We start from the raw sequence: 22,616 nt of genomic DNA, 5'->3' as shown, positions 1-22,616 counted from the left end.
ATAAAAGGTGGCTCCATTTGTAAAGAAAATAAATATTAGAGTCACTCGAATAAACAAAACCTTTTTCCTGCTTCTATTCCAAACAATTCTGCCCATACCACACCGTAGACATTTTTTCGACAGAAAAACACTTAGTAGTTAGTAAGTGTTTTTCTGTCTGTACCTTTGACAAATTTAGAAAATTCATCCACATGAAAATAATTCATCACATGCAATAGAACACATTAAACTACCTTCACAGAACGTACTTTTTTATTTCTGCATTCCAGGGGTAATTGTCATTGACAACGAAAAATTCTGCATTTGTCACTTCCATGTTAAGGGACGACTTATTCATACAGATTTATAAAAATGCCATCCTAAAAAAGCAAAGTCACCGGTCAAATTGAGAGATTTCACTCAACTTTATCAGAAATCATAAGGTGCTTCAAGTCAGGATGAGAAGACGCACATTCGAAGAGAGAGCATTGAACGAATACATAGTGTACATTTGGCAATTTAAAGAAAACAAATTGAATTTTTCCTTGGACGTACCTCATGCCTTAACTCACAACAATATAAAGGACGTACCTCATGCCTTAACTCACAGCAATATAAAGAAGTCCGATGCAATACAATTAGTAAACTTAAAGACCAACTCGACAACGCGAGTAAAAAACAACCAAAACATTACCAACCAGGGTGATGTTATTTATGTAAAACATAATAAAAGAACTACTGTCGGGCTAAAATTACCCATATATGGGAAAGTATTTAATAATGAATTTAATATCGCTTTCCACAAGCCTAGAAATGATACATATATGTGATAAATGTTTTATATTTCGAAATAAAACCAACACTTCTGAAGAAGAAAACCAGTTATATGAAAGGCGTCAGCAAAAAAAAACAATCTACAAAGCTGATCGGGATGTTGATAGAAGTAACATAGATCCCAAAATGTTTTCGGTTTGCCCAAGGGAAACGCATCTGTATCATATTATAAACTTAAGCTAAGCGTTTACAATTTAAAGGGAACTATTGTAATTCCAGATAAAGAAAATATTAGATACATATAGCGCTAATATTAGATATGAATAGAATCTAATAGTGGTCGTTCAGGTAACGACATTACAAGTGCTTTGATACGAATTTTAAATTAATAATCTGAAGATGATAAATAATATTTCCTTATTTATCATCTTCAGATGTAGCTTATTACAGAGCTGCATTGCGATTAAAATAAGAAATAGGTAATTATACATAAATTAAGAGCTTAAATTAAAAATTAAATCAAAAAAATTTAAATGTAACTGAAGCTGTGAAGAAAGGCTATTTTTGTTAATTTTTTGTTCAAGTTATTGTTATTATACATGAAAATTATATTTAATGTTACAAGGAATACAAAAGCTCTTACAATAGATTGTTAAATAGATTGTTTGATTGTTTTTTTTATTTGGTTGTTTTCAAAAAGTGTTAAGAAAAAAGCAAATGAATTATTTTTATGTTAAAAAATTAGCAAAAAATTATAATAAATAATTTAGCAAAACAGATATTGTTTTATTTAAAAAAAAATAAAAAGCTGCACCAGTTAAAAAGTTTCTGTCTGACGAACGGACGGACAAGTTTGAATCAACGCAGAATATTACGCTCAGCAAGAATATACTTACATCCTTATACCGCAGACGACTTCAACAAGGGATTCAGATATAAGTATAAATAATTAAGAAAAATAAATATTAACCTTATGCATAATTTAAGTCTGTTAAAATTATAATAGTCCATATCCACTCCGTTTTGGTCCACCTCCTACAATAAGAAGAAAGTGCTTCAAAAATAGCGGATATAGACCAAAATAAAAAATTTGGACTACAGAAAATCTTCAAGAACGGTTAGCAGAACACACTTTAAAATTCGCACGGAAATTCATAAAGTGATGCTTGATTTATGATCAAAAATTAAAAACAACTCAGCGCGCAAATTTTTTTTTATTTAATCTCAAACTTTAAAGTCGTTTTCTCGAAATCAAGTTAATGGCGTATAGACCAAACTAATTTTTAGGTGACGATATCCTATGAACTTAACATAATAAAAAACTTAATTGCCAACCTCAAGCCACGACAAATCAAAAGATCTTTATACTTCCTGGGTAGTACCTGGAAATGAATCGTTGGAAGTTCAAAAGCCCAAATCACGAAGACGATTATTTATTTATTTATTATTAATTTCATTTAGACATAATGAAAAGTTACATAAATTCTCGTCTAAGAATATTTTAAAATTGAATGTGTAAAGACGAATAATAAAATATGTAAGTTAAATTATTATGGAATTTTAGCACAATTATTGGGCACAAATATAAATAATAATAATGTTTTGAATAAACAGTTGATTAAAAAAAAATTCTCTACAATAAAATTCATTAAGAATAAAAAATTTCAGAGTATGACGTAAATTAATTCACAATAGATTTTATCTCTAAATGTACTAAAATTATAAAATAAAATTATATATTATTCGTGTTAAAAAATCGTATTGTAGTAAAAAATTATTCTGCTCCCTGACTTGAAAATCGTGAGTCTGTTACTATAAAAAATAAATATGTATACTGGCGTAAAAAAACACGACAGCTAAAAGAAAAAAAAAAGCAAGAATATGATATGGAACTTTTTTTATTGGCAGGAAATGATCCAAAAAAAATTGTCTGTACATATAAGAAATTATTGGTTTCCCCACAATAAAAATGAATTTTCGGAAATGAAATTCTTGATCAATTGTAATACCATATGGGTTTTATGCTAAGGTGGGCGAAAATATGTCAAAAAATTATGATCATTATTACCTGCCAAGTAGTAGAACTCCTGAAATATTTAAATTTAAAACAATTGATCGCCAACAGTGTCTTAATTTAATTTCGAATACGACGAATACTAATTCTAAATCACTTTGTCAAACTGAAATGCCAAAATGTCTAAAAGCCTGCAAAATTATCTCAATAACAAAAAATACTGGAAGTATTCAAAGTACTAAAGATTTCAGGCCAATTGCAATCGCACCATAACTCGGTACTTTTATCGAAACCGTTGTTAATGAAAGTTAACTGAATACTTAGGGAATCCAAGCCTTCTTAATAGTCAACAATATGGTCTTAAGAAACAGTCCAACAACAGAATGATTTCTGAGGTGCAGGCCGTGCTAAATAAAAATAGCAAGGTAAAAAACTATTGGCAAGATAGATTTCAATTTGCAGAATGTCGAAGTATGAAAAAAGATACAACAAAAAAATTTCGGTTTCGACAATGTTTTCAATGTACATAAGTGGATCATTGAATTTAAATTTACCTTGATATTAGTTAATTAGAAATGGTTAAATTTTATAAGAAAATTAAGTTTTACAGAAAGTAAGTAAAGCGAGGAAAATAGCAGGAATTTTCTAGGTATAATTTTGATCTGAAATCTTGATAATGAAATTAAAAGAAACTTATGTTACAGCATGTTCCATCCTACTTTTACATATTATAACATACATATTCGGGGTAATACATAAAACAAGTACATGAATTTGCTGCAAAAGTCTCAGAAATAAGCGATTAAAAATTTGATTTTATGATTTAAATTATGATTTTAGAGCTGCTACTACTAAATCTACAGATTGAAGGTAAATTGGCAACACATATACACATTATGAAAAATAACTTCAACACCAACACTAAGCCAATATTAAACAAAAATATACACTAGTATAACACAAGAACTGCCAGTAATATAAGAATAACATCTTCAAAAGTAAGATTTAAGAGATGCAATTCAGTGTATAATGAAGCCCCAAGTAACAATTTCCAATAATAATACCCTAAAAAATTTACCAAAACTCTCATAAGACTCTCGTACCACTCTCCAATACTTGTAAGATTTTTACGTATAATAAGGACTTAGTACTTGTAGTGTTAAAAATTCTGCTACTCTCATAGCAAAACTACTTTCAGCAAGCCATAAAAAATTTTATCAGCAACTGGACGTTTACTACGGGCCTAATATACATTTTTGTGTATATAAAGAGAAATAATCAACCGATTTATTTAAAATTTAATATTTGAATTATTCGTATTGAAACAATGGACACATAAATTTTTTGGAAAGATCAGGGCTCGAAAACGGATCTGCTGGCCGATTTTAAATTTTTCACCATATCTGCAAAACGAATTGATGGAATTTCTTGAAATTTGATATTTGAGTTCTGGTTGTTACCGAAACTAACTGGCGAGTATTTCAGAGAATTCGGGTAGCACAAAGCGAAACTCTACTAAGAGCCAAATTTACATTTTTCTAGGTATGTTAACTATAAGCTTACTAATGTCCAAAAAATTGGAAAGAAGTATTTAACAGACATTTTTATAATATTCTGTAACACTTTCACTTAACTAGACAATACACATTGCGGTCGGTTATGTACTGACCACATCAGATTTTTTGCTTAACAATTCTTAAATTTCAAAATTTATGTAAAAAAAGAGAAATAAGATATTATAGGGTTAAAAAATATGTATAAAAATTTTTTAAATATTAATTATTTTTAGTTGGCTTTGCTTTATTTCGAAGTACAATATCAACTTTTGTCAATAAAATTTTAATCCAGCAACTTTTTAATTTATAATCATTGCAAAAAAATTATTTTAATTTCCTATATTTATAATTTTATGATATTAAGTTTTGGAATACAAATATTTATTGATTACATACTCGTAATATATACGTAAACATATGCATATATTTTGTTTAATTTTTGTTAAAAAATAATTATTAAAAGCGGAATAGATATACTTCTTATTAAGTTCGAAGTAAGACCGAAGATTCTTATAAGTTCGAAGTAAGACTAGATTCTTATACTAGTTTTGGTATAAGAGTTCTATGCTTTAAAAACTCTTTTAATTGGAGCTTAACTGTCATTACAAGAATTAATAACTCTATTAATTGCGCTGTTTTGTTCTTATAAAGATCTCATTTGTGTTCTATAAGACTGAAATTATAAGAGTAAAATTCTTAAAGAATTCTTAATATAGCTCTACAAGAGTCTTAAGAGAAAATAATTGTAACTGGGGGCGTACAAAATTTATAATCAATTCAATTAAATTAAAGTAAAATTAGTTCTTTTAAACAGAAATTAAAAATTCATTATTTAAATCAAATATTTTTCTATTTTAAAATTTTTCTTTAACATATTAATACTTTTACCGACCGCATTGTGTTTACAATAGGTAGGTTATGTGATGGCAAGAAATTTTCCATATCGAGTTTTCAATAGGACTACACTTTTTCATGATAGGGAAATTTAAATAAACTGTTTTTAGCAACCTGTCGGTTGAGCCTGTACGCATGATGATGAACTTTTACACTGAGTGATCAACTTTTGGGATATATCAGGTCTCGAGAACTGAACTTTTCAGCGGGCCTGTTTTAAATTTTTGATCATTTTGAAGAAAATATTGAACAGATTCCCTTGAAATTTCATATATATATGCTTTATTCAACCGTTCGCAAAACCTCCTAACTTTTGGAAGATATCAGGTGTCAGCAATTGGTCCTTTACTACAGGCCAAATATACATTTTTGCGTATATAAAGAGAAGTAATCAAGCGATCTCATTGAAATTTAATATTTAAATTCTAGGTATTCAATCAATGAATCTATAAATTTTCGAGCAATATATAAATTTTCGAATAATAAAGATCAGGGCTCGGAAACTTATGTGGGGCTCGATTTTATATTTTTTACCATATTTGCGGATCAAATTGATGGAATTTCTTGAAATTTATAATTTGAGTTCTGGTTGACACCAAAAGTTACTGAAGAACTTTTCGTGTGATTCGTGGGGCACAAAACGAAACTCTACTAAGAGACAAATTCACATTTTTCTAGGTATGTTAACTAAAAGCGTATTAGTGTCCTTAAAATTATAAAAAAGTGCTTAAAACGCATTTTCATAACCTTCTGGAATACTTTTACTAATCTCGACAATATACATTGCGATCCGTTATGTGCTGATCACATCAGATTTCTTTAATGTCAATATACTACTCTTGTAAATCAAATTACGTTAAAATTATGAAATATGAAATTGGATATATTTTAGTTATACATGCTTATTTTACTTAACACACATTGAATATATTTCAAAATTAAATCTTTTGTTATTAAGTTAATTTTCACTTATTAATTAATTATAATTAATTAATAAGTGAAAATTAACTTAATTTAAGCACTAATTGAAAATTGCATATTTTACAACTCTTGATCAATTATAACAGCTATACAACTCTTTTGAGTTCATAGTAAACAAATAAATAAATAAATAAATGTTATACTTTTTTTATCTTCTTGTTGACTTTCTTTCTTTATAACCTTCTCTGGTTTTACTTCTAACTTATGCAATATAGGGATACCTTACAACCATACAGCTTCTACCAAACGGGTTCAATAATTTCGCTAAATGATCTCTTTTTTCAATGCCGACTTCTCTGAACGTCTTGAACATTCAGCCAAGCCTTGACACTTTAAAAGATATCCTTATATTCTTAATATTGGTAATTTTATATTTGAATTTAAGATACATGGCTATTAACCCAGCCAGGTTTTTTCTACAGTCATTCGTCTGGGATCAGACGCAGATCAGGAAGCCTTTCATTCTAGATCAGACACGGAAGGATTTTGTTCGGATTAGTGGACTCGTAACTCAAGCATGCCTGCTGGTATTTCTTTTGCCCAACTTACCGGGGTGATTCGAGAAAAATATTACTTTTTTAAAGCTGAGGCCACAAATATTCCATTCAGTCAAAGTGACTTCTATATTATAAAAAATATAAGAAAAAGTGTACATATATATGTAATTAAATCAAAAAAATAATTTTGTTTTATTCCAAAAAAAGTAATTTTATATCGATGTCAATCCGGTTTTAGAAAACATCATAATTGTGAATCTCTAATTTATGTGATTGTTACAAATTGAAAGATTACAGACGATACAGACGACAGATGTGCGCGTAAGCATTCGAAACTGTATCCTATGATATTATCAAAGTGAAGGAAAAAAGATTAATGATGAAATATCTGACAAAACTTAGATAAAAATTTTCATACAAATCGCGGGCCAGCGGACTTACGGAAGAAAGTTTTTTGCACTATTCTAATATGAAGGAAATTAACTTTGTTGTATATCTCTCTCAATATGTAAGTATGTACTCGTAAAACCTAGTTCGAAGTAATTTTTAACCATTTTTATACCCGTACGAACGTATGTCCCAACGATAACTCAAAAACTAATTGAGCAAAGTTCACAAATTTTCACAAATGATTTATTGTAGAAAGTGCCAGAACCCTATTTAATTTGGACATGATTGGGGTACCGGTTCGGGTCGGGCCAAATAAATTTTTAAGTTGTACTGCCATGCAATTTAAAAATTTATTTGGCTATATCTCAAAAACTATAAAAGCTGTGATATTGGCATTTCACACAAACAAATATATTAGTAGGACCAATATGTCTGATGAAAGTCGTTGAAATTAATTGGCTCCTTCTGGTACCTGCCATACAACTTCAAAAGTTATTTGACTATATCTCAGAAACTATAAAAGCTATTGTATTGAAATTTGACACAAACAAATATATTAGTAGGATCAATTTGCCTGATAAAAGTGGTTGAAATTACTTGGCTCCTTCTGGTACCTGCCATACAACTTCAAAAGTTATTTGACTATATCTCAGAAACTATAAAAGCTATTGTATTGAAATTTCACACAAACAAATATATTAGTAGGATCAATTTGTCTGATAAAAGTGGTTGAAATTACTTGGCTCCTTCTGGCACCTGCCATACAACTTCAAAAGTTATTTGACTATATCTCTGAAACTGTAAAAGCCGCAATATTGATATTTTACACAAGCGTATATAGTAGTAGGTCCAATATGTCTGATGAAAGGCGTTGAAATTACTTGGATCCTTCTGGTACCTGAAATACAACTTCAAAAGTTATTTGACTATATCTCAGAAACTATAAAAGCTGTGATATTGAAATTTCACACAAACAAATATATTAGTAGGGCCAATATGTCTGATGAAAGTCGCTGAAATTATTTGGCTCCTTCTGGCACCTGCCATACAACTTCAAAAGTTATTTGACTATATCTCAGAAACTATAAAAGCTATTGTATTGAAATTTCACACAAACAAATATATTAGTAGGGCCAATATGTCTGATGTAAGTCGTTGAAATTAATTGGATCCTTCTGGCACCTGCCATACAACTTCAAAAGTTATTTGACTATATCTCAGAAACTATAAAAGCTATTGTATTGAAATTTCACACAAACAAATATATTAGTAGGGCCAATATGTCTGATGAAAGTCGTTGAAATTAATTGGCTCCTTCTGGTACCTGCCATACAACTTCAAAAGTTATTTGACTATATCTCAGAAACTATAAAAGCTGTAACATTGATATTTTACACAAGCAAATATATTAGTAGGGCCAATATGTCTGATGAAAGTCGTTGAAATTAATTGGCTCCTTCTGGTACGTGCCATACAACTTCAAAAGTTATTTGACTATATCTCTGAAGCTGTAAAAGCTATAATATTGATATTTTACACAAGCGTATATAGTAGTAGGTGCAATATGTCTGATGAAAGTCGCTGAAATTATTTGGCTCCTTCTGGCACCTGCCATACAACTTCAAAAGTTATTTGACTATATCTCTGAAATTGTAAAAGCCGTAATATTGATATTTTACACAAGCGCATATAGTAGTAGGTCCAATATGTCTGATGAAAGTCGTTGAAATTACTTGGATCCTTCTGGTACCTGCCATACAACTTCAAAAGTTATTTGACTATATCTCAGAAACTATAAAAGCTATTGTATTGAAATTTCACACAAACAAATATATTAGTAGGGCCAATATGTCTGATGTAAATCGTTGAAATTAATTGGATCCTTCTGGTACCCGCCATACAACTTCAAAAGTTATTTGACTATATCTCAGAAACTATAAAAGCTATTGTATTGAAATTTCACACAAACAAATATATTAGTAGGGCCAATATGTCTGATGTAAATCGTTGAAATTAATTGGCTCCTTCTGGTACCCGCCATACAACTTCAAAAGTTATTTGACTATATCTCTGAAACTATAAAAGCTGTAATATTGATATTTTACACAAGCGAATATATTAGTAGGGCCAATATATTTAATGAAAGTCGTTAAAATTAATGGGCTCCTTCTGGTACCTGCCATACAACTTCAAAAGTTATTTGACTATATCTCTGAAACTATAAAAGCTGTAATATTGATATTTTACACAAGCGAATATATTAGTAGGGCCAATATATTTAATGAAAGTCGTTGAAATTAATGGGCTTCTTCTGGTACCTGCCATACAACTTCAAAAGTTATTTGACTATATCTCAGAAACTATAAAAGCTATAATATTGATATTTTACACAAGCGTATATAGTAGTAGGGCCAATATGTCTGATGAAAGTCGCTGAAATTATTTGGCTCCTTCTGGCACCTGCCATACAACTTCAAAAATTATTTGACTATATCTCAGAAACTATAAAAGCTATTGTATTGAAATTTGACACAAACAAATATATTAGTAGGATCAATGTGTCTGATGTAAGTCGTTGAAATTACTTGGCTCCTTCTGGTACCTGCCATACAACTTCAAAAGTTATTTGACTATATCTCTGAAACTGTAAAAGCTGTAATATTGATATTTTACACAAGCGTATATAGTAGTAGGTCCAATATGTCTGATGAAAGTCGTTGAAATTACTTGGCTTCTTCTGGTACCTGCCATACAACTTCAAAAGTTATTTGACTATATCTCTGAAACTATAAAAGCTGTAATATTGATATTTTACACAAGCGAATATATTAGCAGGGCCGATGTGCTTGAAAAAATTCGTTAAAATATCTTGGCTGTTTCTGGTAGCTGCCGTACAACTACCGTAGTAGTTTGGCACACAGTATTTTGAAAAACACAATACTGAAATTTTGCATAAATTAATATAGTAATACGGCAACTTAAAGTCATTGTCTGTTCCATAGTCAGTTATGGCTTATTTATTCGCACATAGGATAACCAATTCGTACGGGTATCGCAGAGTTGACAAGGTCAGTTCTATTTTTTCACGTTTTTAAGTTAAAACTAAAGAATATCAAGATGTTATTTGATTTGGTATGCGAGATTTTTAATCTCCAACTAAGCAAGCCATTTCATAGTATTACAAGCTAAAATTTTTCTTTTGTGTAATAAAATGAAATTTTATAAAACTAATTTAGATTTACTTGAAATTTTATATAAATTGATTATTAAGGATAATTATTACAAAAATTAAAATAAAGTAAACCAAGTTTTAGTAGAAAGTGTTTATAATTGCCAATTCAGTCTACTCTTTTTCCAAAATTACTTTCATATTTCGTTAAATGTACATTTCTTATTTGCGGAAAAATGTAGCAAGACAATGCTCTAGCTGCAAGAACTTCGAAGCTGTTATGGATATTGGAAAGACAGAATTTGATTTTCTTCAACCGAAACTAGATGTTCGAGTGTCCCCCTCCATAAAATTTTTTTCCTACAAACCTCTCTTCGAGAGTTTTAACACTTAAACAAAACATTTCTGTAATTTAAAAAACATTTAAATCATAAAAAATAAATAACTATACACAAATTAAAAAATAAAATTGTGATAAATTTGTGGGTTAAACCTTTTTGCCTGGAACCCTCTAATCCACGAAGGATGAAGTGGATGTTTTAGTCCAGAATTATGAGAAGAATTTTATTTGTGCGTTTTGTTTGTGACCAATTTTTAATATTCTGTCAATTTTATTTACTATATTCTACACCCTTGAAGATAAAAGCTGAAATTTTATATGTATATAGCTTTTTACTAAAAATTTATTTCCACAGATAATTTTTACCTATCTTCCCCCCTCTAAAAGTTATGCCCCCTTAAAGCCTTAAAAATGGCATTTTTTAACTATTTATTGTGAAACCATTAGTACTTTTCAAATTTTGTAAACGCAGAAATTTAGTGGCTGGCTTCTTCTACAGCGGCATACTATGTTTAAACTTTAAAAAAACAGAACGACCGTTAAAATTTACCGTTTTCTAAAATCCGTTTTCTAAATACCGTTTTTTTCCAAATTTTTGATGTTGTTTTTCCTCTAAACCCCGGGCTATTAACGTTTTCAAATTTTAATAAATATTTCATTTCATTAGAAGAAAATTTTTTCAAACTTCCACCAGATAAACATAAAAAGTTAATGGTTAATTCCATGTTAAACTCACTTAATTAACTATTAACTTCGAGCATTATAATGAATAATATACAGTAATATACAGTGATATTAAAAAATAGGTGTTACCGAAAATAGCGAAATTTTTTTTCATAGAATTTTTCCCAAAATCTCCACAACCCGATATAAACCGCAAGATAGATAGTTTCGTATATCTGTTTTTGCTGAATTGTCTAAATAAATAAAGAAAATAATATATAACAGTTTTTGAAAATATAATAATAAAATGAAATTCATCTTAAGTGTGTGAAATAAGCCAACTCTCATCTAAGAAGTTAAAATTTTTTGTTGTCCATGGTTTTAAACCAAAAAACTATTAAGAAACCAAAAAGTTAAAATAGTGTAGCACTTGAATTGTATCGATGATTAATTTAGTTAAGACTTTAGATTATCATAGTTTTGTATAATATTAGTTACTAAGTTAAATTTTTGCTTTTATGTAGAAGTGCGATTGAGCTTGTAGCGTCGAAGAAATAGTTGGACAAAAAATTACATTTTTAAAATTGTCAGAAATAATAATGTTAATATAAATTTTATTCGAGCAAAAAAAAATAATATTATTATGAATTTACTGATACAACTTTGTAGTTATGAAATTAATAAGTAATGTGCTTATTACACTATTTCCATTAAGTTAAAAGTATTAGTGTAATAAGCACATTACTTATTAATTTCACAACTGCAATGTTGTATTAATAAGTTCTTGTGATTGTGTGTTTCAAATAGTAGATATTATAAATATCTACAAGAAAAAAAATTCCTCTTAAATGATGCGCGAAATTCACAAACTTTATTGCACTTATAGTACATAAGAAGACTTTGCTGGAAAATTCAAGCCACTAGAAAACTAATTTCATTTAAACAGGTTTTCCGCTTGTCCAGGTTTTTACACCGATTCTCTTTTCCAAATATTTGATCAAATTCCTTTTGGATAATTTTTAGAGAAGTTGTTCTTCTACACGGCGACTTGAAATAGATTGTGGATTTTCTAGATTTGTTCAAACGAGGTACCAGTGCACCGTGACCACGTATAAAGGTCTATTAAGCGCTGCCCACACCCTGTAGCGGGTCCGGTACATGTCCTACAGCACACACTCGAGACCCTCTTCTGCGGTCCGATTCCACAGAAGGGTTCCGGCTTAAGAATAGGTGAGTTTGCTGCCTCCTTGTCATCGCATCAACTGCTTCATTTCCTTAAACTCCCATATGGCCCGGTACCCAGCATAGAGTGATCCGGCTGCGCCTACCCAATTCATTGATCTTTGCAAGATAGCTCCGCACTGCCGAGGAAGGACCCAAAACGCTTCGATGGAACCGCCATCTACCCTATTTCCTGTCCCCGATACCTCTTTTCAAGGCTAAATTGCACGCACAATTTAATGACATGCACTCCGGCCTGAAATACATTCGGAAAAATTTTCTAAGGTTCGAAGAATTTGGTTCTTGGCCCAAACACTCCTGCATCCGTCCCCGCACTGGTTTTCGACCCCTTTCAGAATACCATCTGATGCCGTGTGCTCCCACTGGGTATCTTGAAAAGTCATGCTCCCGGTCGCAACTGTTGCTCAGCAATGTCGTCGCTGCGCATCGACAATCTCGCCGATAAGACAATCTCGAACCTCGCCTATAAGACAATCTAGATCCCCCGCCCCGATCACTCCGATTCAAATTCTTCCTATCTTGACAACGTGGTGCAAAAGAGTTGGTCCCAAAATCACCTCCATTGCCGCAACCGTTCCAAGTTTTCCTAGCGACTTGAAATAGTTTCAATTTAAACAGTTTATGGATTATGATAAATATATTGCTTTACTAGAATAAAATTTTGTGTATTCAATATTCAGTGCATTGTAGAAATTTATAATTTCTATTGTTCTAATTTTGAGAGTGGCACATAAAATTGCAAAATGTAGAAAAAACGAAAGACTTATTTTCAAGATACTTATTTTACTTTGTTTATTTATGCTGATATATTATAACATTTTAAGAAACGTTGATAAAAGTTATTTCTATCGCTATGATTGTTATATGATTAATATCTTTAAAGTCTTTTCAGTAGCAAATGTTGCTTGACATGTTAAATTAACAGCGACTTTATTTTGAAACATGTAATGAGTTCACAGATTAAGTTGCTTTTATATAAGGAACCTAACCTTGATTCAAAATGTTAAGCAAAGTTTCAAAATTCATACTAAAAACTGCTTTTAATTAGTTTGTATTCGCTAATGCCAATACGTATATTTGCTGATAATGTGTACATATCACATGTTCTTCATTAAATTTATTTTATGTTAAAAAATGAAAAAACTGTGAATTTAATAACTCATTATGTAGCTAGCCCTTTGCTCATATTTTCAAGATGTTCTTTAGCCTTAATTCTAAGTACCGCTATGGAGTTTGATCTTATATCTGAATTAGTTGTGTTAAAATCTTTTACATTGTCATTTTTGCTCGGGACGGAATTGCCTTCTGAAAGCTCTTCATGACATCGCTTTAAACCTATGGTGGAAATTTGCGCTGTGCTTTGCGTAATATTTTCAATAGTAGCAGGTAAAAATTGTGACGTTGAGTCTGATATTAGTTGTGGTGAAGACGCATGTAAATTGTTATTTTGAGTTGATATATTAGCTTTACAGCTCAAGTCAATTGATGATTGCTGTTGTAAATGTTGCACTGAACAAATTTCTATACCATGTAATACTGTGTTTTGTGCCGCTGGTGAGTTATTCTGGCAACTTAGATCAGTTATGTGAGAAGTAATTGACGATGGTGCAATATGCATGTTAGCTGAGTGGACCGACATAGCAACATTTGATGGAACTCTTAAATTTTGTTGTCCATTTGAGGCAGGATGTTTTATTCCCAAATTATTGGGAGCTAAACTTATTGGTGGTGTTAAGTAACTCGGATAAACGGTCTGTGGATGTGTTAAAAAGCCTGGTAAAGCTGACAACAGTGGAGGTGAAAGCCAAGGGTCTACAGAAATGCTTCCATTGCAAGATAGCCGATGCGGAAGTTGCGAAAAATGAGATAAACCTAAACGTAAGCTTTCTGATTTCTCCTGCCTTCGCCATTTTGCTCTTCTATTCTGGAACCAAACCTAAAAAGAAAATTAATTATACATTGATGTTATATACGGAAACTTTATGTAAGTATTTAGTAACAAGGGTCTATACAATAAAATTTAAGTATGTATGCATATATGTATGTATGTAACTTGCAAATATGTATAAAAAGCAGAAATTATTCAGAATATTTTAGAAACGTTTTATTGATATGTCATAAATTGATATGGTCAGTTGGCATATTAACTTTGGTATGGAGTTTGTAACTACTTGAAGGAGTCATCTGCGGTATGGACATATATATATATTCTTGCTCAGCGTAAAATTCTGCGTTGATTTAGACATGTCCGTCCGTCCGTCCGTCCGATCGCACGATAACTCAAAAACGAATAATGCAATCGACACCAAACTTTCACAAGTTGTTTCTTTTGTGCCAAGGACGAACCCTATTGTTATTGGACCAATTCGGACAACGGGTTCGGGTAGCTGCCATACAACTCAAAGAGTTTATTTTAATTATTTCAAAAACTAATAAGGGTACAAATATAGAATTTTGTATACATGTGTCCAATTATATTCTACATATGCTCTAAGAATTTTAATGAGATAGCTGCACCGGTTCGGGTGGCTGCCATACAACTCCAAAAGCAAATTTTTTATATTCGGCAAAATAATAAAGTCAGATTCATGAAACTTGGCAGTCGTGTGTCCAATTATAGGTCAAAGATATTTCTGAAGTTTTGGTGGAATTGCTTGACAGGTTAGCGCAGCTCCCATACAAGTCCAAAAGCTTATTTTAAATATTTGGAAAAATAATAAAGTCAGATTCATGAAACTTGGCAGTTGTGTGTCCAATTATAGATCAGATATATTAGCGAAGTTTTAGTGGAATTGCTTGGCAGGTTCGGGTACCTGCCATACAACTCCAAAAACTAATTTTAAATATTTGGAAAAATAATAAAGACAGATTCATGAAACTTGGCAGTTGTGTGTCCAATTATAGGTCAAAGATATTTCTGAAGTTTTGGTGGAATTGCTTGACAGGTTCGAGTGGCTCCCATACAAGTCCAAAAGCTTATTTTAAATATTTGGAAAAGTAATAAAGTTAGATTCATGAAACTTGGCAGTTGTGTGTCCAATTATAGATCAGATATATTAGCGAAGTTTTAGTGGAATTGCTTGGCAGGTTCGGGTACCTGCCATACAACTCCAAAAACTAATTTTAAATATTTGGAAAAATAATAAAGTCAGATTCACGAAACTTGTGTGTTCAGTTATAGATCAGACATATCCGTGAAGTTTCTATAGAATGGTTTCACAGGTTTAAGTAATTGCTATACGAGTACAACAATGAAAGGTGCAGGGTATAATTCAATCGGTTCATACCGACTGAAACGTTTTTACTTGTTTAATCTTTTATCACTATAGTTAAAAAAAATCATTAAGACGCCCATGCACGTCTGGGAACGCCGTAGAACTAATTAAGATTAAAATGATCTATTAAATAAAATAGAAAAATATTTCTAATTTCTTATTTAATATTTATATACACTATTTAACTTCATTTAAAAGAAATGAATGTTCCATAGCGCAAAAATTGAATATATTCCTTCAATAAAGTCCGAATCTTTTCTAAAATGAATAATAACATTTAAGCAATATACTTATGTATGTACTCGTATCTGTATGTACTTATACTGTAAAATGTTTGAGTTAGATATGAATACAAAATAAATATTTTAAATATTTAATTAAGGTATATTTTGAATATTTTATGCAAAAATATCCTTTTCTTTTGCGTTACGTTAAATGCTTTTCAGTATTCACACTTTACTCTGAAAATTTATAGTTTTCCATTAATTATTATTAGATAGAAGTTTAAAACAAACAGGTTTTTGAAAGAGTTTTAATAGGGATTTATACAAAAAATAGTTGGTTATTTAGTTTTACATGTTTTGTTGGAAATACAAACATTCGAACTTTACGAAAACTCCAATTTTACTCTCTTTTATTTTTTTACTTTTTTTGTCCCAACAATTTCTCAAGACTTTATTTGAAGCTTGTAAAATTCTCTCTACAGAATTCTTCCTACTTACTTAAGCTTAAATTTAAGTGGTTAGACGTTAAAATCAGTCAATCGCCTGTAAAATATGATCATCCTTATGATTATGAAGTTATTTATCCTGCATTTATTTATATGCATGAAAATTCCGATACGTTTTTTTTAAACAGGCTGTAGCTCGAAAACGAGTATATCTGTATACCCCCTCTAAGCTTTATTCAAGAACTTTTTCATATTTTCATAAAGATAAGTATACAGCTTCCGAACTGAGTGTAAAACGAGTTATACGAAAATTTATGAAATTTTACATTTGAAATCACTTCTATATCGAATTTAAATTCGAAAACCTAAATTTTTATCTTTCCATTTAATAAACTTTATCTAATAACGTAACTCATTTGTTTCGTTAAATAACGTGATACATTCGCTTGCTATTATTTGTTGATTTCAATAAGCTCAAGTAAATATAAAATCAGATTTCCGTAAAGTGAAATAATTTCCTTTTTATTATACCCTGCACTTCGTGAAGGGTATTTATTAACTTTGGTATGGAGTTTGTAACTACTTGAAGGAGTCATCTGCGGTATGGACATATATATATATTCTTGCTCAGCGTAAAATTCTGCGTCGATTTAGACATGTCCGTTCGTCCGTCCGTCCGTCCGTCCGTCCGTCCGTCCGATCGCACGATAACTCAAAAACGAATAATGCAATCGACACCAAACTTTCACAAGTTGTTTCTTTTGTGCCAAGGACGAACCCTATTGTTATTGGACTAATTCGGACAACGGGTTCGGGTAGCTGCCATACAACTCAAAGAGTGTATTTTAAATATTTCAAAAACTAATAAAGGTACAAATATAAAATTTTGTATACATGTGTCCAATTATATTCTACATATGCTCTAAAAATTTTAATGGGATAGCTGCACCGGTTCGGGTGGCTGCTATACAACTCCAAATGCAAATTTTTTATATTCGGCAAAATAATAAAGTCAGATTCATGAAACTTGACAGTCATGTGTCCAATAATAGGTCAGATATATTTCTGAAGTTTTAGTGGAATTGCTTGACAGGTTCGGGTACCTGCTATACAACTCCAAAAGCTAATTTTAAATATTTGGAAAAATAATAAAGTCAGATTTATGAAACTTGGCAGTTGTGTGCCTGTTATAGGTCAAACATATCCGTAAAGTTTCTATAGAATGGTTTCACAGGTTTGAGTAATTGCTATACAACAACGAAAGGTGCAGGGTATAATTCAATCGGTTTATACCGACTGAAACGTTTTTACTTGTTCAATGGTAAGTTGGTTATTACATTGGCATAAGAAGTAATTTATTTTAAAACTAAATAATTACAGGCTCTGCATTATTTCACTTTGTCTTAATCAGAAAATGAAATAAAAACCCATTGTAATGTTTGAGCATTTTTATGTACAAAAAATCATCCACCAATCAATAATGTCTGTAAACAAATAATAAATCGTTTATTTATAAAAATAAACAATGAACGGAAAAATAACATGTATCATATATTCTTATGTTTTTTGTGTGCATGCATGTGTACATATACAAGATATACATTCATATAATTATAACCTAAACGCACGTCATTTAAAAAAAAGGAATTCTAATGTCATCAGCAAACTAACGATATGCTAAACGGGGCAGTTAAGAGGATAAAATAAACTCAACAAAGAGAAAGTTTGCCAAATTGTTTAAATAACGAGATGTTTGCAGATACATACGCACAAATATACCTATTTTATATACACATATAAGTACATACATTTCTATTGTTGAATGTTGTACCTTGTTATAGAAACACATTAACCTTCTCAATCAATGTGGGAAAAAGGGGTGGTAACAGTTTTTAATTTAGATTTGGTTTATTACATTTTGAAATAAAAATTTTTTTATTAAAGTTGTTAACCACCAACTGCCTAACACGTGATCAGCGTTTAATTAACCTCCTAATGACTAGTTAAATTAGGCTTAAATAAATGTATAAGCATAAGGGGGATATTTATTTCTTAGGGAAAAAATTTTCGTACGTAGTACGAGTTTTGCTGACGTAAACTTAATATATTTTCTTTGAACATAGCGTAAAATGCTATGTAGCAATTTTTTGATGAGATTGAAAGAAAACAAATTATTAAGATTTTTGGATTTTGAAAGTGCAATATTCTGAAAAAGTAAGCTAGAAAACGTCAACTAGTAAAGTCATTTAAGAAAGCATCATGAAATTCGATAGTTCGTTTTACACTCATTTATATTAAATTAAATTTATTCGTATTTCTACAATTCTAGAGTACTCTGAACTTAAAGCTTACTCAAATCATTTTTTATTATTTAAAGTGTTCAATGCATTTTTGTATATCAGAATGATACCAGAGACTTCCATAGTTAGTTGATAAACAGCATTATCTTTTATAGTTTTGCTCATGTGAATTTTTAGAGATCTGTATTCACTTGCTTTTGAACGTGCATAAGACTCGTGCATATAAAGAATATAAAAAATATTTGCATACATATGTATGTACATGTATTTGATACATACATACAATTATTTTAAGGTATGAATACTACTGCACTATATGTACAATATACAGTTTTGTCATTTTATTTATACATATAATTAATGTGTTGTAAATATACACTTAATATTACTTCACATAACAAAAAACTTTCATCATTGCGCATGTTTTCATTCTTTTACAATCTTAAACACATTGTTCTAATTTAATTTGAAACATATTATCTTAATGTGACAACATAAAAGAGAGGTAGAAGGATACGAATACTTATTTTTAAAACATAATATGTAATTTGCTATGTGTACTCGCTGATGTCAAAGTAAAAAGTGGCAAAACATCATACAACATTCTATTTTTTCAGTTATTTTTTGATTTGTAATTTTATTTCATTTAAATGATAATAAATTTATATAACTGCAGTTTTCTGCAAACAAATCAAATCGACAATCTTTATTTTTTCCTTCTAAAATTGTAGTTTGTATACCGAGATAGTTTTCACTTTGGCTAATTTGTACTTTAGTACAAATTAGAAATTAATAAAGTATTAGAGATAGCATATAATATTGCGAGAGTTTTCAGCTAAAATGCATATTTTTACATAAGCAGACGACTGTTGCTATATTCTTGGCTTCACAAAAAATATTTAATGAATATTTTTTGCATACAGATAATATGTAGCATTTTTGTAGGCTTTCAATATTTAGATTAAATAATGTTATAGATAAATAACTCTATGAATCTACATTCTGCTATAAATAAACTAAATTATTAAAGGATAATTCATTAAATATGTGATAGGGAAGTGTAAATATTTGCATTTAATTTACATTTTTTATCATATCTATGGAACTAATTGATGAAATTTCTTCAAATTTAATATTTGAGCTCTGGTTGTTACCGAAACTACCGGCGAGCATTTCAGAGAAATCGAATAGCACAAAGCGAAGTTCTATTACGAAGCGAGCCAAATTTACATCTTTCTAGTTAACAAAAAGTTTATCATCGCCCTAATATTTGGAAGGAAGTATTTAAAAGGCATTTTTATAATATTCTGTTGTATTTATAATATTGTGACTAGTTATGCGCTGAAAACATCACATTTTTTATATGCTTAAGGGATACGCATCTACATATATGCGCAACGGGTATACTTTCGTATCTTATTTCTTTATAAAATATAGTAAAAATTGTTTTTTTTTTTGACATTATTTGTGTACTCGTATTACAGTAAACATTATTTTAAAGTGTGACATGTTTTTTATTGCTACATTTTTTTTTTCGATTTTTCTAATATTTTTTTATCAACTGAAAATAAAAACAAGTAAAAACGTTTCAGTCCATTCTATAGAAACTTCACGGATATGTTTGACCTATAACTGGACACACAACTGCGAAGTTTCGTGAATCTGACTTTAATATTTTTCCAAATATTTAAAATTAGCTTTTAAAGTTGTACGGGAGCTACTCGAACCTGTCAAGGAATTCCACCAAAACTTCAGAAATATGTCTGACCTATAATTGAAAACACAACTGCCAAGTTTCATGAATTTGACTTTATTATTTTTCCAAATATTTAAAACAAGCTTTTAGACTTGTATGGGCCTACTCGAACCTGTCAATCAATTCAACCATAACTTCGGAAATATATCTGACCTATAACTGGACACACAACTGCCAAGTTTCATGTATCTGACTTTTTTATTTTTCCAAATATTTAAAATTAGCTTCTGGAGTTGTATGGCAGGTACCCGAACTTGTCAAGGAATTTCACTAAAACTTCAGAAATATATGTGACCTATAATTGAACACATTACTGCCAAGTTTCATGAATCTGACTTTATTATTTTTCCGAATATAAAAAATTTGCTTTTGGAGTTGTATGGCAGCCACCCGAAGCGGTGGAGCTATCCTATTAAAATTTTTAGAGCATAATTGAACATATGTATTATATGTACAAAATTTTATATTTATACCTTTATTGGTTTTTGAAATATTTAAAATAAACTCTTTGAGTTACCCGAACCCGTTGTCCGAAGTAGTCCCATTACAATAGGGTTCGTCCTTAGCACAAAAGAAACAACTTGCGAAAGTTTGGTGTCGATTGCATTATTCGTTTTTGAGTTATCGTGCGACCGGACAGACGAACGGACGAACATGTCTAAATCAACGCAGAATTTTACGCTGAGCAAGAATATATATATATGTCCATACCGCAGATGATTCCTTCAAGTAGTTACAAACTCCATACCAAAGTTAATATACCCTTTTAATAAAGTTAATAACACCCGAAGTGCAAGGTATGATTAATTTTGTAGATAAAGGAAGTAATTGAATTATTTCTCGAGCAAAATCCGCACCAAAGAGTGACACGTAGTGGATGAAATAATTTTCAGCAATAAAAGTGCGTTGTTCTTATGTCACACTGCTTTGACTGGCTTTATCGAACATTTGGCGCGAAATTTAGATCTTGTGTGAATTTTGAGATACCCTTACTTTGATTTCGTTTTCTCAATTAAGTTTTAGGTTACATGTCGCTCAGAATGTCAGTTGCAAAGATTATTTGGAAGTTAGAAGTTTTTTTGCTTTTTAGCACTTTTTTAAAAAAATTAAAAAAAGTGCTTATTAGTTTCGCTCTGTCTATCCGTTCGCCCTTGTTTGGACATGTTTACAAAGCTTGTATACCATTGAATATAAAAACTAGAAATTTCATACATATGTAAATGAACTGTCCATTGCTAAAATGTGTTTGTTACAAATTAAATTTCTAGTAAGCTATAGTAAAATTAAATATATTAACTTATTTATGGAACTTTTAATCAGTTTATGTTTTTTGAATAAAAATCAAAAACAAATTTCAAATTCATAAATGAATATACAATAATTATTGCAATATTGATTTGCAAAAATAGCAGAAAATAAAATAAAAAAAATCTGATGTGGTCAGCACATAACCGACCGCACTGTGTATTGTCTAGTTAAGTGAAAGTGTTACAGAATATTATAAAAATATCTGTTAAATACTTCTTTCCAAATTTTAGGACATTAGTAAGTCCGACGGACCGACCGGTTGCTAAAAATAGTTTATTTACAGTTCTCTACTATGGTGAAGTGCATTCCCATCGAAAACTCGATATGCAAACATAACCTACCTATTGTATACACAATACGGTCGGTAAAAATGGTAATATTACTAAAAAATTCTTAGAAAAACAAAGATTTAGTGTATATCAGGAAGGACAAAATCAGAATTCTGTGAAACCTCTTAGAAATTTCCTATAAATTACTGAAAATGTTACAAAAAAAATGAATTAATTTAATGAGGAAACATTAATATAGTATCTCCTGTTGACCTACAACTTTCAAAACTGCATTCTGCTGAAAAGATTAGTGCAAGAGTAAAGAATTTCTTTTTTAATTTTGTTCAGTAGCAGAGTCCCATTGCAGTTTTTATATTAAATCGAAGACGTTAAGAATTTAAGATAGTTCAACACGAACAAAAAAAAATTTTTTCAATTTTTATAATCGGGGTCCAAACATTAGCTGTACAACAATTGTTAGTGTTTTTACTAACAAAAGTAATCTACTCTCTGTGAATTAAGAGTACTTACTGGAGAAT

General features: G+C 30.2%; 1 protein-coding gene across 1 annotated transcript; it reads right to left on the bottom strand.

Annotated features, from left to right (window-relative positions):
• Positions 1-13,324: 13,324 nt before the first annotated feature.
• On the bottom strand, positions 13,325-19,166 carry LOC129615638 (retinal homeobox protein Rx-like). Its single transcript, XM_055530951.1, has 2 exons — positions 19,134-19,166; positions 13,325-14,435 (listed from the first exon to the last, which is right to left on the bottom strand). The coding sequence occupies exons 1-2, from the start codon at positions 19,164-19,166 to the stop codon at positions 13,662-13,664; spliced, it is 807 nt and encodes a 268-aa protein (XP_055386926.1). The 3' UTR covers positions 13,325-13,661.
• Between the last annotated feature and the right edge of the window lie 3,450 nt (positions 19,167-22,616).

The sequence above is a fragment of the Condylostylus longicornis genome, unplaced genomic scaffold (genome assembly GCF_029603195.1).
Source record: "Condylostylus longicornis isolate FDR11 unplaced genomic scaffold, ASM2960319v2 ptg000140l, whole genome shotgun sequence".
Lineage (NCBI taxonomy): Eukaryota > Metazoa > Arthropoda > Insecta > Diptera > Dolichopodidae > Condylostylus > Condylostylus longicornis.
Note: the sequence above shows the minus strand (reverse complement) of the source record. Positions and strands in the feature narration are given on the sequence as shown.

Excerpts from the sequence above, each read along its gene's own strand:
- LOC129615638 (XM_055530951.1), bottom strand. The coding sequence starts at position 19,166 with ATGCGCAATGATGAAAGTTTTTTGTTATGTGAA. Across the intron at positions 14,436-19,133 it reads AAAGTTTTTTGTTATGTGAA|GTTTGGTTCCAGAATAGAAG; the intron begins GTAATATTAAGT and ends TTTTCTTTTTAG.